At 35.5% G+C, this 17,799-nt stretch overlaps 1 protein-coding gene across 1 annotated transcript in view; it reads right to left on the bottom strand.

Moving 5' to 3' along the window:
* Positions 1 to 17,799, bottom strand: part of DNAH11 (dynein, axonemal, heavy chain 11) — a 387,500-nt gene that overhangs the window by 257,078 nt on the left and 112,623 nt on the right. The window contains exons 29-30 of the mRNA XM_011973963.1: positions 15,694 to 15,843; positions 12,652 to 12,885 (exon numbers count right to left, since the gene is read on the bottom strand). Coding sequence (XP_011829353.1) covers positions 12,652 to 12,885; positions 15,694 to 15,843 — 384 coding nt within the window. The remainder of the gene's footprint in view (positions 1 to 12,651; positions 12,886 to 15,693; positions 15,844 to 17,799) is intronic.

Raw genomic sequence — 17,799 nt, 5'->3', positions numbered from 1 at the left:
TTTTTGGATTTGTAGGCCATGCAGTCTCTGTCACAGCCACTCCACTCTGCCATCGTGATGTGAAAATAGCCACAGACAATAGACACTGGGCCAGATTTGGCCAGAGGTCTGTAATTTGCCACATGCTGAATTACTTAAAATGGGCAAATATCTTGAAAAACACAAACTTCCAAAACTGACACAAGAAAAGAAGCCCCCAAAAAAACTAAACAGCTGCATATGTATAAAAGAAATCAATTTATAATAAAAAATGTTCTACAAAGAAAACTTCAGGCCCAGATGCATCACAAGTGATGTCTATCATAAACTCTTTCACAAAACAGACATAAATGGATCACTTTCCAACTCCTTCTAAGAGTATACCCTGATTTCAAAATCTGGCAAAGATATCATAGAAAAAGAAAATTACAGACAAATGTCCCTGATAAACATAAATGTAGAATTTGTTAACAAAATAATAGCAAATAGAATCCAGCCAAAGATACACACACACACACACACACACACACACACACCCCTACACACTTAAAGGATAATTCATAACCAAGTGTTTATTATTCAGGAACACAAAGTTGGCTTCACTTTGGAAAATTCACCACAATAACAGAATGGCATGGTCATCTCGTGAGATTTGAGAAAGCTCAATGCTGATTTAAGATGCAAACTCTCTGCATGTGGTAATGGAAAGGACTTTCCTCTATCTGATAAGGGGCATCTCCAAGAAACATTCAATTAACATCATATTTACTGGAGAAACATTATTCTTCCCAAAGAATGTAAATGGACAAGGATGTCTCACTACCTCTATTTAACATTGTGCTGGAGGCCCAGTCAATTCAGTAACTCAAAAAAAGGAAATAAAAAACAAAAGGAAAAAGAATGGAAGAGAAGAAAACTGTCATTACTTATAGATGATGTATTTCTGTACATAGGAAGGCCTGTAGAGTATACATATATATATATTTAAAAACTACTAAATGTAGTAAGTAAATTTAGCAAAGCCCCAAGATATAAGGTGAATATTTAAAAATCAATAAATTTCTATATACCAGCCAAAAACACTGGGAAATAAAATTTAAAAATTAGTATGTAAAATAGAATAAAAAACATATCAGCTACCTAAAAATAAATCTAATGAGAAATGTGCAAGACTTCTACACTGAAAACTACAGAAAACATTGTTGAGAGAAGGTAGAAAAAAGTTATATAAAGAGATATACCATGTTCTTGGGTTACAAGAACCATAATTATTGAGATGTTCATTCTTCCAAAATTTATATTTAGAGGCTGCCCCAGTCACAATTTAATTAGGCTAAAAATTAATTTGATTTGTAAAAATAAACAATGTGATTGTAAAATTTATATAGAAAAGAACCTCAAACAGTCAAAACAATCTTGGGGAAAATAATGAACAAAGTTGAAGGATATATATAAAATGACTTTAAGGATTACTATAAAGCTATGGTAATTAAGAAAGGTGGATCTGGCATGAAGGCAGAAAAACAGATCAATGGAACAAGAGAATCTGAAAATAGACCCACATAAATATATAGTCAGTTGACTGTTGACCAAGGTGTCACATTAACTCAATAGAAAAAGGAAAGAGGTAAGGATTGTAGACCTAATGGGAAAAACCCAGAACCATGAAGCACCTTGAAAGAAACAGAAGTATATTTTCATGACTTTTGGACAGGCAGTAACATCTCTCTCTCTCTCTCTCTCTCTCTCTCTCTCTCTCCCCCTCCCCCCCCACACACACACAACACACAGAAAGAAAAAAAATGTTCAAAAAGACACAAAAAGCACTAGCCATGAAAAAAAAAAATTTGATACACTACACTGCATCAAAATTATACCTTTCTGATAAAATATGCCATTAAGAAAATTAGTCCATTTTCTAACAGAAAACTTGTATCCCAAATAAATAAAGAAATCCTACAATCAACAATTTAAAAAGACCAGGCACAGTGGCTCACACCTTTAATTCCAACACTTTGGGAGGCTGAGGCAGGAGGATCACTTGACGTCAGGAGCTCTAGAGAGCCTGGGAAACATAGCAAGAGCTGCAAAAAGAATTTTTAAAATGTTTAACTGAATATGGTGGTGCTTGCCTCTAGTCCTAGCTACAAAAGAGGCTAAGGCAGGAGAATCGTTTGAGCCCAGGAGTTTGAGGCTGCAGACTATGCCACTGCACTCCAGCCTGGTTGACAGAGTGAGACCCTGTCTTAAAAATATATCAGGCAAATCATCCAATTACTTGAACAAGGAGCAAAAGATCAAAAGATCTTAATAGATGCTTCACAATAGAGGATGTACGAATGCTAACTGCCCCATGAGAAGTTGCTCAACATCTTTAGACATTAGAAAAATGCCAATTAAAATCACAATGATATACTATTTTATACCCACTGGAATGGTCGCAATTATAAAGACTGACAATATGAATATGGGCAAATATGTAAAGCAGCTGAAATTCTGTTACATTGTTCATAGGAGTATAACAATAGAGAACTGTTTGGCTGTTTCTTAAATGGTTAAATGTATACTTTCTCTGTGATCCAGCAATTTCACTTTTAGGTTTCTACCCAGGAGATATGAAAATGTATGTTCACAAAAAGACTTTATCCAATAATGTTTAAAGCAGCCTTAGAAACAATAACCTCAAACTGGAAACCCAAACATCAAGTAACAGGATGGGTAGAAAAATTGTGGTACATGTATACAATGTAATATCAGTAAGCAATAAAAAATAATGAACAGCAAATACATGCAACAACAGACATGAATCTCAAAAATATGTTCATTGAAAACTGTGAAGGGTCTGAAATTTTATCCTACTTGCAGGCTAACAAGTCATGGATGCTGGCAGAAGACATGAGACTCCTGGGTCAGAGATAAAGGACAGTTTATTACAGCAATATCACGAGTAATAGTAGAACATTAGCATTTGCACTATCTCTGAGTACAAATTTTCAAAAGATATTCAAAGAGGGCTAGCACATGCAGTGAGCTGTGTTACAAGAGAAACGTTCTGGATTTAGGGAGTGCAAATCTTTTATAAAAGACAGCATATCTGACATTTGCCCCAGGAAGAGATATTATTTTTATTATACGAAATAACAAGTCAAAGTGCCCTTTGCTCTGGAGAGAGATACTGTCTCTATTTTCAAGAATGTTCACTATAAAAATACATCTGGAACAAAGGGCAGTCATTACCTCTGTTCATAAGATGTATACAAATGTAAGACCCATAAGGACTGTCTCCCAATATTAAGTAAAAAATCCACACAAAAAAGAAGATATGCTAACTTAGGAGATTTGCCGAAAGAACTTTCCTTTGTATTTTATCATTGTGTGGTTTTTGTATTAAGTATATTAGAACTTTATAGAAGGAGTGGAAAATCCTTGCATCTCTGTTTACATTCCAGAACAGTTGACGTAACATGGTGTTTATCTTTCCCATGATAAAATCACTGGAAAAGGGTCCTTTTTAGGAAGGAGTGCCCATCTTTGACTACCATGACTACCATTTCAATTCTTCCATTGTCAATGATCTGCTTGAGTTTTCTAAATTATTTTGATTCAATTCTAGAAAAAGTATTCATAGAAAAACATCCATTTATTTTAGATTTTGACTTAATTAGCAAAAAAAAAAAATCACATACTTACACAGTCATTTTAAAATCTCTTACTTATAGGGATGTTTTTCCCCTATCCCTTTATTGTATTTTTTATTTCTTCTCCGAACTGCAAAAATTTCTCGGCATTATTGGTCTGTTCAAAGAACCAACTCTCATGTTAATGGATCATATTGAAATCAAATGGCATATATGGGTGACAAATCCTTTTTTCTCTTACCTCCATCTCTCATTGTGGGGATTTTCAGTTACTTCAGGATTTGTTCTGCTTCTTTCTCTAAAGCAAAGGTGGTAAACTATAGGCCATGAACCAAATTTGGCCCACCACCTGTTTACGCAAATACCATTTTATTAGAACCCAGCTATACCTATTCACTTACAAATTACCAATTGCTTCTTTGCAACCACCACAATAGAGATGCATGCATGCAGAAGACACTATGTGGCCTACAAAGACAAAAATAATTACTATCTGATTCTGCCCAGAAAAAGTAGGCCAACTCCTGCTCTTCAGTCGAGACATATTCATGACAGAAGCCCTCTATAAATGGCTCACTTTGCTTGCAAAGCATTTCTCAGGGCTTTGTACTGGGGACAAACACTTCTACTAATAGCCTCTTGGGATATACAGGGGAGAGAAGCGGCTCCAGTTGTCCATTTCTTCTAGATTTAATCCTTATCACTAACCACAAATTCCACATTTCTTGTATTTGTTTAAGGTGAGTTCATAATTTATCTGAAATTTTCCTGGGTGAAAATTGGCTTACCATTGCAATAGCTTCCTCTTTTTATAGGTTTGGACTGATTTTCTCTGTTCTTAGTCAGCTATCAAATCAATTTCATATGTTCCTGGCATTCCTCAAATCATATATTCCTGTATTTCTAGGAACAATATGTTTTTTTTCATATATCTTACCTGTCATTCAATGTAATATTTGATGAAAGGGGAGGTAGAGAGTATGTGCTCTACTCATGATCTTGTGAGTTACTGCTAGATTATAAAGCATAAAGTTTTCAGATCATGTTGTTATATAAAGGTCAAAAAAAAAAAAAAAAAATAACTTGTGTCCAGTATACACTTCGTAGCTCCAGGCTTGACAGGCCTCTCTATTCAGTAATAGGGCTGAAACAAGATAAGAATGCTAGCAATATTGTATCCAAATTTTTAAAAAGAATTTCTTAGCAACTAAAAGTGAGGCCAAAAATTGGCTTTCAGCAGCAAAATGAGGGTCTCTTTCTTATATGTATACTGGTATTTCTGAGTCTTTGTTGAGAGGGAGAGGATGGTTAATGAGAAAAGTTTTATATTATTTATCATGAGTTCTTAGCAAAAGTCTCTGGGTGATGTCCCTGCACACTACAGATATTAATTTTTTCAAGTTTAAAACACTTCTATCTCTCTTTTGATGATTTTCACACAGCTCAACAATAAAAGCGGAGTAGAGAAACTTTCTTACCATATCCCAAGCCTCCAAAACAAAACACTTTCACCAAGGAACCTTCAAATCTGAGAAATTAAATTGATCATACTTGCCACATTTTTCAAAGACTCTGACAAGGCAGTGTGTGTGTGTGTGTGTGTGTGTATATATATATATATATATATATATATATGATTGATATATATTCAAAATGCAGTATTTTTGCCTTTAATCCCAATACTGATATGCAATCACCATAGATCCAGGGGGAAATAGAGTTTAAATTTATTACCTTGGTTTATTTATCTCACTACAATTTGGGATAACCAAGGAAAGGAATTACTTATAATCATCAGTTATATACAACTCTGATACAAGTTTTAAAATTAAGTTATTTTAAATGACTAAAGCTCATTAAACAAACTGCTTGCAGTATTAGTAAGAATAATTTTAATTAAAAGTACACTCCAGCAGATGGTTACATTCATTTTGAAAGGAAGAAAACGGAAAAGGTTTCAACTTAGATGCAAACATTTCTCATGACCCAAACCACAGCTTTAGTAGAATTCAAATGTTAGCTTCTGTAATATACATGTTAGTGCCAGTCACAAAACTGAAACACTGTAGTAAAGGCATCTGTTTGTCTGGTCTGTCAAACACTTCAATTCATGCAGGAAGTGTTTTATAATTATGTGGATAAATGCTTTCTTCACAAATCATCCCCTTTCTCTACTTCTCATCCAACATGAAAAAAGAAGCACTGTATAACTCTTGAACAAAGTAGAAAACTTTTAAAAGATTTTAAGAGACAAACACTAAATTCCATGAGTTAGTTGAACAAGCCAAAGCTACTGGGATATGAATACCTTTATAAGAATGAGAAGAAAAAAAAGAACCAGTCCAATGTTGCTGACAGGGGAAGGAGTGAACACTTTTTATACACTGATAGTGGGAAAGTAAATTTGGCACTATCTTGCAAAGGCTTTGATCTAGCAATTTGACATCTAGAAATTTATCCTGAATAAATAAAGATGCATGTGACATGTCTATACAAGGCTGTTCCTTGCAATATTATTAACGATAACCAAAAATGAAAAAGCAACCCAACTGGCCAGTATTATCAACAATAATAATAATAATAATCATAATAGGTGGTATTGCAATATATTAGATTAAATGAACACGGACAATTTATTAACACAGAAATATTAAATAAAACAGAACATACCTAAATACAAAGTACATAGCCAAACATGAGAAAGGTGGAAAGGGAGAGGAGAGAGAAAAAGGGGGAGAGGTCAATAGTGGAGTGAGAGAGAGGGAGGGGAAGAGAGAGTGAGAGAGTGAGAGAGTGAGAGAGTGAGTGAGTGAGTGAATGAGAGACAGAGAGAGAGAGAGGAGTTTGATCCCTTCCTGACAACAGGAACGGGCCTCAAAGTGAAGAGGTATGATGAGGCTGATAAGTGAATGCCATGGCAGCTCAAAGAATTTGTATAGAGAGCCGAACATCCGAAGCTGAGGTTTAAACAGCCACATGGGAACAGAAATGTTCCCATTTCAGTTGTGCTCATACTCCTTCGAGCAAGGCAGAAAGTTGGAACTGAGATGTTGAACATAAAGTTGAGATACTGAAAGTGTTACTATTCTAGAAAAACTCTACCTGTCAGCTCAAGGAGCAACATGAAAGCTGGAAGTATCTGGAGGCTTTGGACCAGAAAAAATCTCTTAAAAGAAATCAAAATCTCACATTTATACCATGTGAAGCTGTGGCATCCAAATTAACCCTGCTAATGTGATCAGAAAATCCTAAACTGAGTAACTGGAAAATTAATCTACAACTGGCCAAGGCAGTGGCTCACGCCTGTAATCCCAGCACTTTGAGAGACTGGGGTGGGAGGACAGCTTGAGGTCTGGGGTTCAAAACCAGCCTGGTCAACATAGTTAGACCACCTCTCTACAAGAAAAAAACAAAAATTAGCTAGATGTGGTAGTATGCACCTGTGGTCCTGGCTACTCAGGAACATGAGCTAGGAGGTGGGAGGTTAGCTTGAGCCCCGCAGTTTGAGGCTGCAGTGAACCATGATCACTCCACTGAACTTCAGCCCAGGAAAAAGAGCAAGACTGTCTCAATCATAATCCTAACCAATCATAATCGTAATCATCATCCAGAACTTACGAGATCTATAGAGACCTGAAAGAATTGTGGGGCCGGCGGAGGGGAGATACACTGTAGGGATATTTGCTCAATTTAGGGAAGAAAATTCCTACAGAAAAAAAACAAACATAAAGATAACCTTTAAAAATGAACATTAAAAAACAAATCAAATTTAACAGGAGATCCAGCCTCAGAATTAGAGCTAGTAGAACAAACTAAGTAAAACTATTAAACATCTCTTTAAAATAATTAATGAGATTAAAGACTAGAAACCACAATGAAAAGATAGGTCATCATAAAATTGATTTTTAAAGAAGCAAAAAACCCCCCCCCAAAAAAAAACAACTTTGGGAAACTGAGATATAATAACTGAACTTAAACTGAAGAATTGGGTATGTAAATTGAAGTGTTTGAAAAGGGAATCCTTGTACACTGTTGGTGGGAATGTAAGTTAGTGTAGCCATTATGAAAAATAGCATAAAGTTTCCTCAAAAAATTAAAAATAGAATTACCATATGATCCAGCAATCTGACTAATAAAGACACATACCAGAGAACTGAAATCAATATGTTGAAGAGATGTCTGTATCTCTTCAGCATTATTCAGAATAACCAAGCTATGGAATCAACCTAGGTGTCCATCAATGGATGAATAAAGAAAATACGGTAAATATGCACAATGAAATATTATTCCACCTTTTTAAAAAAAAGGAAATTCTGTCATTTTGTGACAACCAAGAGGACATTATGTCAATTGAAATAAGCCAGGCATAGAAAAACAAATACTGTATGATCTCACTTGTATGTGGAATATAAAAATATCAAACTCCATAAATAGACATTTTTCAAAAGAAGATATACAAAAACCAAAGGACACATGAAAAAATGCTCAACATCTCTAATCATCAGGGAAACGCAAATTGAAACACAATGAGATATTATAACAGACAGAATGGCTATTAAAAAGACCAACAACGATAACAACACAGATGTTGGTTAGGATGCAGAAAAAAGGGAACTCTTATACACTCTTGGTGAGAACATAAATCAGTTCTAACATAAGTCAGAACATAAAGCCCTGTGGAAAACAGTACAGAGATTTCTCAAAGAACTAATAATAGAACTAGCATTTGACCCAGCAATTCCATTACCAAGTATCTACTGAATGGAAGATAAGTCATTGCATCAAAAAGATATCTGCACTCCTACGTTTATTGTAACACTATTTACAATAGCAAAGTTATGGAATCAACCTAAGTGGCCATCGATGGAAGAATGGAAAAAGAAAATGTGACATATATACACAATGGAATACTACTCCACCATAAAAAAAGAATAAAATCACGTCTTTTGTAGCAACATGGATGGAACTAGAGGTCATTATCTTCAATGAAACAAGTGAGACATAGACAAATATCATGTTCTCACTTATAAGTGGGAGCTAAACGATGTGTACACGTGGATATTGAGTGTGGAATGATAGACAATGGAGACTGGGAATCGTTAGGGGGTGGTAAGGGGTGGATGATGAGAGATTAAAGGACACAGTATACATTGTTCAGATGAAAGATATCCTAAAAGCCTTAAATTCACCATTACAAATTCAATGCAGGTAGCAAGATTGCACTTGCACTTCATACATTCATGCCAATAAAATTTTTAAAAATTTTAAATGAGAAAGTCCAATTTATATAAACAGCAAAATAGTGGTTACCAGAGGCTGAGGGGTAGAAGGTCTGGGGAGATATTAGTCAAAGGACACAAAATTTCGGATGGGAGGAGTAAGTTCAAGAGGTCTATTGTACATCATGGTTACCTCAGTTAGTAACAAAATAACATATTTTTGAAAAGTGCTAAGAAAGTACCTTTAAATATACCACACAAAAAAGTATGTGAGGTAATGCATATGTTAAATACCCTGATTTAGGCATTCCATGATACATACAGATATCAAAACATTATGTGTACCCATAAATATACATGGTGTTTACCTTTCAATTAAAATGTAAAATTTTAAATAATGAAATATTTAGGGGTAAAGATTATGGTATCTGTGACTTCCTTTGAAATGATTCACAGATACAAAATGAATTGATGGATGGTTATAGGGTTTGATAAATGACATGTGATAAAGAAAATAAAACAAAATAGTAATTATAGAATCTAAGTGGTAGGCATACATGTTACAAAATTCTTTCAGCTTTTCTGTATGTTTGAAAACTTTTATTACAAATTACTGAGAAAAATCTATTAAATGAGTTGTGTATCACACTGGACACCACCGTCATTATTATCATAGCATTAACAACAGCAGCAATAGCCAGCCCTTATATAGCACATCAACACTATTTAAAAATAGTATTTGGCTGGGCATGGTGGCTCACATCTATAATCCCAGCACTTTGGGAGGCCAAGGCAGGTGGATCATCTGAGGTCAGGAGTTCGAGACCAGCCTAGCTAACATAGTGAAACCCTGTCTCTACTAAAAATACAAAAATTAGCTGAGCATAGTGGCAGGAGCCTGTAATCTCAGCTACTCAGGAGGCTGAGGCAGGAGAATTGCTTGAACCTGGGAGGCTGAGGTTGTAGTGAGTTGAGATTACGCCATTGCACTCCAGACTGGGCAACAAGAGTGAGTGAAACTCTGCCTCAAAAAAAAATTATTTTCCATATACTAAGTAAGTAATCCTTCTAATGATCCTATGATGCAAGTACTGTCATTGTCCGTGTTTTGCAGATGATGAAACAAAGGCAGAGAGTAGTTAAATAACTTGTCCATAGTCACACAGCTAATAAATAGTAGAAGCTGAGATTTGAGCCTACTTAATCTGGCCCTGGATTCCTCTTTCTTCTTGATCATATGCTACGAGGAAAAAAAGTTTTATCAGAACCACAAAAAGAAAGAAATCTTAAAATTATCCCAAAACAAGACAGACAGCTTATAATGGAAAAATACTTTGAATGACATAAGATTTTATAATAACAACAATAAAAGCCATAAGATAAATGGAAAAATATTTGTAAGGTATTAAAAAAATTATCAACTTAGAATTATATACCCAGCTACATTATTAAAAAGGATGTCAAAATAAAGACAAGGAACCAGAAATTTTCCTGTAACAATTCATCACTGCACAAACTGCTAAAATATATTCTATAGAAAGAAGAGAGCTGAATTCGCAAATAGGGAATCAGGTGAAAAATAAATAGAAAGTCAGCAAAGTCATTGGTAAATATGTTGGTGAATCTAATTAAGATCTGAAATAATACCACTCCCACCCTAATTAATGGATAAATTTTTAAAAATAAGGTTTAAATGACTGCATGTAAGATGGGGAGTGGAGAAGAGAGTAAATGATCCTAAGATTCTTGAGGAGAGACGTAAGATCTATTAACAATTAATTAGAATGTAAGTGTCTGAGTGGAGGAACATCACTGCTAGAACCACAGAACCTAGAACAGTGCCTGATAAGAAGTTAGAGAACCAGAGTAAACCGAAAGAAAGGAGAAGAAAGAAAATGAATTCTGGTATACCTATATAAAGAAATAATATTCAGTCACTTTTAGTGTGGATCGATGTATATTTATGACAAGAAAAAATGTAGATAATATATTGAGTGAAAATATACAGTAATCAAATAAATGTATGGAATGTAAAAGAATTTTTAAAAATGTATATCTATAGACACAGATACATAGCTATATAAATAACTACACTAATATATAAATAGCTAGAGATTTACACATGCTTATACCTATAAATAGGGATGTCTATACATACATAAGGAAATACAGATAAACAGTAAATAGAGAAAACTTTTGATGTTTGCATGCCGAAATGTTAATAATTTTTCTCCTGAAAATGAATTTATGGATGTTGTTTAAATGTTATGTCCCTTCTTTTCATTTTCTGTGACTATTTTTGCTTTATCATCTTTAACAGCAAACAATAACAAAGAAACCATAAAATAAAAATAAAGCTGACATAAATAATACCCATAAAACATCATTTAACCTTATAAGCAATAAAATAGTCTAACAACAAAAAAAGACAAGTTGGAGGTAAGAGTTAAGAGAAAAATAACAGAGTAAAATAAGTAGGAATATTCTTGTAGAAAGATTTAAGTTTGAGTAGTGATTGATAATAGCTGAAATTTAAAAGAGGATATTATTTTAACCAAGTATTTTTAAATGTCCTTAAATGCATAATGTAAATGGCCATAATAAAAGCATAAATATCAATAAATTAACCAGAGGCTATTTTATAAGAAAGGCATAATAGAATTGCATTTAATTATCTCAGTTATTTATGTCCATGAAAAAAAATTTAACTACTTAGCTTCAGCAACCAAGTGGCAGTTACTAGAATTGCAAAGATGGCACCCTAGGAAGAAACCAGCCACTTCTTTAAATTGAATCCTGTAACTTCAAGTCTATTAAACAGAAACCATTACCTCACCTTCCTAAGAGTGTAAAATCAAGAATTTCTTTTTCTCCAAAAGTAAGTGGTACAAAAACTTCTTTAGTATTATAAATAAGCTGGGTGGTCACTATGCAAGATTGAAAGAGCAAAATTAAAAGGAATAATCTACACTTGAATCTTCAAATGTGTTAACAATACAAGGATCACTCGCTATCTAAATCCATTTGATTCTTCAGGTATTGAAGTAAAAGTACTGCTAAGGCAGAAAAGGGGTGATGAGGAACATTGGGAAGCATTTTAACTCAGTACCAGGAAGAGGGTGCTATCCTACCAGGTTTACTTATAAACTGTGCAACATTGGGAAAGCCACTTCATATTTCTGGATTCAGATTTTATCCACTGATAACCAGAAGAGTAGATGAACTAATACTTAAACTCCTTTTCAAGCCTAATATACTCTGATTCTATAAGCTCAAAGAAAGACTACATCTCTGAACTGTTATATAGCTCACAGCACATAGTAAGATGAAAGACTTAAGGAAAGGTCACAGGGTAACTGGGATCAACAGAATTCAAAACAGATTATTTTTCAAAGTTCTCATCTGTAATTTATAATTAACAGAAAACCAAAGCCCATGAAAATATTTGCTCTTGCTAAGCCACCCTCCACCATTTTGAATAATGCAAATCATGCACACGTTTTCTAATAAATACATGATCTGCCTAGTTGGAGAGTCTTACATAGAAGAAAATAAGTATGTACAGTATCTAGGATGAGTGCTATCCTAGAGTCTTAGAAGACAATAGACATGATGTACTTTTTAAAAACCCATATAGAAATTTAGAAGGATACCACAAAGGTAAAAAATGATTTAACAACTGATTGCTAAAATCTTCCCAGCATAGCATTTTGCACACAGAAGACACTCTGTAAATGAATGACTAAAGGAATGAATGAAGCAAGCTTACATCTTGAAGTTCCTTTATGTCTCAAAATCACAAATCTATAAAATACCTGTTTTTTATGGAAATCCTTCAGGGCTGTTTCATAGCCTTCTTCCAGTCTACTGAAGGCTATTCCTACATCTGTAGTCCACCATATTTGTGAGCTGGTTAGTGCAACTTGAGCCGGGAAATCAAAAATCCACAGTTCCCTAGGTTTTTCCTCATAGGCCACTATGGCTTCTGTGATAGAATGACGCACTGTGTCTTGCATAGTCTGTTCAAGTTGCAGAAGCCATGTTTCCACCTTTGGAAGCAAGTTGAAATGTTATAACACAGGATTAACTACGGAAGGATAATTTCATCCTCCTACTGGCTCTAAGGCCATGCAGCGGGTAATGCCCCAGGTGGATTCATTTTAAACCCAGGTAGAAAACTGCAAGAGGGATAACTCATAGAGGAAAGTGAACTGATGGTGAAATCTTTCTCCGACATGAACCTGTCTTCTCCCAGGAATAATGCTCATCTTACTTTACCCACCAGCTGGCTAACAACTTTCAACAGCTTAAACAGAAAAGGGGTTCTCCATTACTCATTTCTCAGCTTTGAAAGCAAGGAGGTTCTAGACCAAGATTCCCCTCTGGTAACACACAGTGTTTTCAGAAACCAAATGTCACAGACACCTGTAGAGGTATGAGTCATATTTTAGAGCTTTAATAATACAAATTCAGTTAAAAATTTTTCCTATTAATTTTTAAATCTACTGAACTCTTCTCTAAAATCTTCATAATTCATAGTTTTAGGATAAAATGTTTTCAGCAAGTACCTTAATTACATTCCCTACTGGTTCTAATCTTCACACTTGTCAGAAATTAGACCACAGGAGAGTATGAGAGATAGGACAACTGCTGACTTGTCAAACTTAATCTTTTTTTTTTTTAATTGAAGCTTACTTTGCTCCCACAAATACAACTTAGCCCGTTCTCCATCCTGTCAAATGTATTTTGTTATATTAATCCAGGTATTTGTTTCCTTGGGATATCATATAATTAAAAGGATACATGTATTATTTGCAAATAATTGACCATAGCTATAAAAAGTGACTATAAAAAATAAATACCAAGAATCACATGAGATTTTAAGATGATACAACTGATTTCTTCCTCCACCCCTGTGAAGAGAGCAGCAGCATTCCTAGAACCTCTGGAGAATTGGGATGGAGTGATACGTGGTTAACAAGCTGACAACCTCCTCTCTTCAAAGAAACAGGAAACACTGCCCTGGCAACAGCCTCAGTAGCTCTTCTTAAGGGCCGTCCCTCTGGCTTCACAACTGTGCTTTGTTAACAAGCAGGAGTTCAGATTAATCGAATTAGATCAGGTTGTTCTGATCTAACCAATGGGGTCTGGTATCTCTGCCTTAATAACTAAGGGTAACTCTTAATGTCACCAAGCAACAAGTTCCCTCACTAATTCAGTCATTATTGGACATCTCCTGGATACCCTGGGATCCACATCCTCCACACAGCCACCTGTTCTCAAGAATTCTGCAGTCCATTTGGGAAGACCAAACACACATATATGTTAATATGTCAGCTCACGTACAGATGACTGTGCCAACAATGACAACCTAACTCAGTATGCTTTGAGAACTAAGCTCTGATGAGGTGCTTGCTGGATCCTTCCCTTTTTGGTACTTCTCAACCAACCCCCATAACAACAATTGCTACCTCCATTATTATGTGCATATCCATTTTCTCAACGGGCCTAAGAGCTCCTCGAAGACAAGGGCCATTTCTGAACTCCCAAAAGCCTGACCTAGCATCTGACGCACAGTAGGTATTCAACACTTGCTGAAGAATATACTAATGGACTAAATTGGGGGGAATCCAATTAAAAGAGTGCAGAAATACAAAAAAAAGCACCAAATTAAAAGCATCTTTTTATAAAAGGAAGGCAATTAGAGGGTGAATTTGTATATGTTTACAAGTCTCTAGCATAAGTTGCTTATACAGAATAAATTAGAGCACTATAAAAACTTTCAATATCAAGGGTTCCTGCTAGTGACAAACACATCCATCAATTGGACTACCCGCTCTGGGCATGATGCCAGTCAGCGAGCCGTTTGCTGGGAGGGAGCAGACAGCAACACACTTTTGTCAAGAGAGTTTATGGCAACTTTTTCTAATCATTATAATATCATCCTAAAAAGCCCAAGAGATCAAAAAATATATTTTAATCAAAGTATTCCACCATCTGCTTCTCCTTCATTTGGCAGGATTTTTCTGGTACAATATTAAAAAGGAACAGAAAGGAGTAAAGAAAACCCTTGTAAAACAAGGTTGCAACTCGCATTTCTGCAAATACTTTAAGGAACCCCTGCCACAACCCAAATGGTTCTCCAATAGACGCTATTCCTTCAGTCACTCTGTGGATTAACCCAAGCTACGCGATCATCATCATAAAAAGATGCAATTCCCCTAAATCAGATGAAAACACCAGAAATGCTTTCATAAATCATAATGAGCCATTCTTGTGGATAACTGTTAAGAATATTTTTGAGGTATTTGGCTGCGAGAGGAGAGAATATGCTAACTTAATTCTGTGCACATGGTAATTAGAGTATAGGACATCAGCTTGCTAGACTCAATCAACTGTATTTACGAGGAGCCATTTATAACATTCACAATGGACTACTGAACCACAAAGCCTCTTTAAAACAAGCTTTATTGCAAGGTGCTGCTTCACTATAACCCTTCTCTGTTCTCTGAGCAGTGGTGAAAACAGAATACGCTTTGTAGGAGACTCAGTCACTGAGTTGCATTTGCCACTAATTCTGGGGTCACTCATTCAATCTGTGACAGTTGCTTCCGTCTAGTTCAATTCCTAGCATCTCTGAGACCCTGCTGGGTGCCAAAGCCACATAAGTAGAAACTGGGATGCATGGCAGAAGAGCCCTCTGTCACAGTGGATACAGGTAAAAAGGAACCTCCCAGCCCAAAACTAAGCAGAACCTGATTTGACCTGAGTTGAATTTTTTTCTTGTTTAATTCAACCTTCTAAGAGTATGCTGAAAATACTCCCCTAACATGGAAAATCTCATAATCAAATCTTACATGGCCCACACATTCACACTCGGCTTGGAATGGGACATACTCCTTTTCTTTGCTGTACATTCCAACTGCCCTGTGTGCGGAAACATCCTGATTGTCTTCAAACTGCAGATCTGCAATGCTGTCGAAAAGTTTGGCAAGGTGATATGTTACCTAAAATGAGAATATTAGAAAAGATAAGAGCATTTCTTACTGTAGGTGTATTCTGATAATCTAGAGATGATGCAATATGAAGTCATGAAACTTTCTGGAGTTAGAGTTTTCTCAAAATGTTTTCCCTCAAGATAAAAGTTACTTCTAAAATATCAGAGCTTGAAAGGATCTTGGTAGAGAAGTGGCCAGGCACTCTGGTCAAACCATCACATATTGGCTGATGAATGCTTACCATGAAAAGTGACCTATTTTCTACTTGATGACTGGAGGCTTACTGACTTCTCTATCTCTACCGTATTCCTGTAGACGTGCATCCTGCTGGGCCTTCTGTAGTCAAGTTTTAAAAATTCAAATTCACAGCATTAGTGTACACTATGAAAAAGCTATTAAAGTGTATGAAATGAAAAATGTCAATTAGAAAGAATCTTACTTTTTTTTGAGGGGGGGTTGTCTGTTAACATGCACTTGCCTTGATACTTTGGTGAGCCCCACAGTATCCTTGGTGCATAAGAAAGGTGAGTAGGATTTCCCCCTTTTCATTGATAAGGAAATTGAAACTAAAATAGTAAGTAAATTCTCCAAGTTGACATATAAAAGTAAGTGGCAGTTAGACATTGAATCTATAATTCCAGGCCACACCTATACAGATCAAGTTCTTCTGGTGTCATAACCTCTTACATCCTAAGTTTTGCATTCTCCAGTAGAAAACCAGTAAATAGTACATTGAACTCTATGCAGGTTCCAGACAATTTGGGGAAAGAAAAAAAAACAACAACAAAGATCAGATGAAAGACAAAATATTAGCATTTATTTTGCAGAAGTCAGTTTGAAGAACAAAATCTAACTGGCCTCCAACCGCAATCCCAGCATGTACAACACTTATTCATCTCGTTACATTAGTACAGACCAGAACAAGCCTCCTCTGGGGAGCACTGCCCTATGTTTTTGTCATGGAGGAAAGGAAACAATGACATGTGTTGCGTAGGTAAATTCACACCCAAGGGGACAAAAGAGAACAGACTTTACTAATCAGGGAAGTTACTCTATCATCTCTCTTGGGGTAGACTGAGTCAAGGGCAGGGGTCAGCCCAGAAGAAGTATCAGAAATGGGAATACATGTTCCCTTGTTATCATGGTGCAAATAAAAGCTGCTAAGTGGAAAACAGTTTTGTGGTTCCTCAAAAACTTAAACAGAATTACCAACGATCCAGCAATTCCTCTCCTAGGTATATACTTATAGAGGTGAAAATAGGAACTCAAACAGGTATTTGTACATCTCTGCTCATTGAAGCATCATTCACAATAGCCAAAAAGTGGAAACAACCTAAATGTCCATCAAATGATGAATGGATGAACAAAATGTGGTATATCCATACAATGGAATATTGTTCAGTCATTAAAAGGAATATTACTGATACACGCTGCAACTTGGATGAACCTTGAAAACAAGCTAAATGAAAACCAGTCACAATATACTACACGTCATATCTTGTATTATCCAATTTATATGAAATATCCACAGCAGATAAATCCACAGATACCGACAGCAGACTGGTGGCTGCTAGGGGCAGGAGGGAGGGGTATGAGAAGCTACTGCTTAATGGATAGGGGTTTCACTTTCGGCTTGATGAAAATGTTTTGGAATTAGATTAAAGGTGGTTGCATGACACTGTGAATGTACAAAATACTATTGAATTGCATACTTAAAACAGTTAATTTTATGTTAAATTTTACCTCAACAGAAAAAAATAAATATGAGCTGCTGATAACCAGAAGATAGGATGAAGCAATACAAAACATTTCCAAGCATATAGTCTCCATTGCTGTAACAAACTTTTCTTGAAATGCAGTTTAACCAGACATGGTAAGTATACCACAGCAGCTTCTAGAAACAATAGCAATCTGCCTAAATTTTCCGCATGACAAGACCAACACCAATATTGGTAAGGAACTTCT

Source organism: Mandrillus leucophaeus, unplaced genomic scaffold (assembly GCF_000951045.1).
Source record: "Mandrillus leucophaeus isolate KB7577 unplaced genomic scaffold, Mleu.le_1.0 Scaffold140, whole genome shotgun sequence".
In the NCBI taxonomy this organism is placed as follows: Eukaryota; Metazoa; Chordata; class Mammalia; order Primates; family Cercopithecidae; genus Mandrillus; species Mandrillus leucophaeus.
The sequence above is the reverse complement of the archived record's forward strand: the minus strand, read 5'-3'. Positions and strand labels throughout refer to the sequence as shown.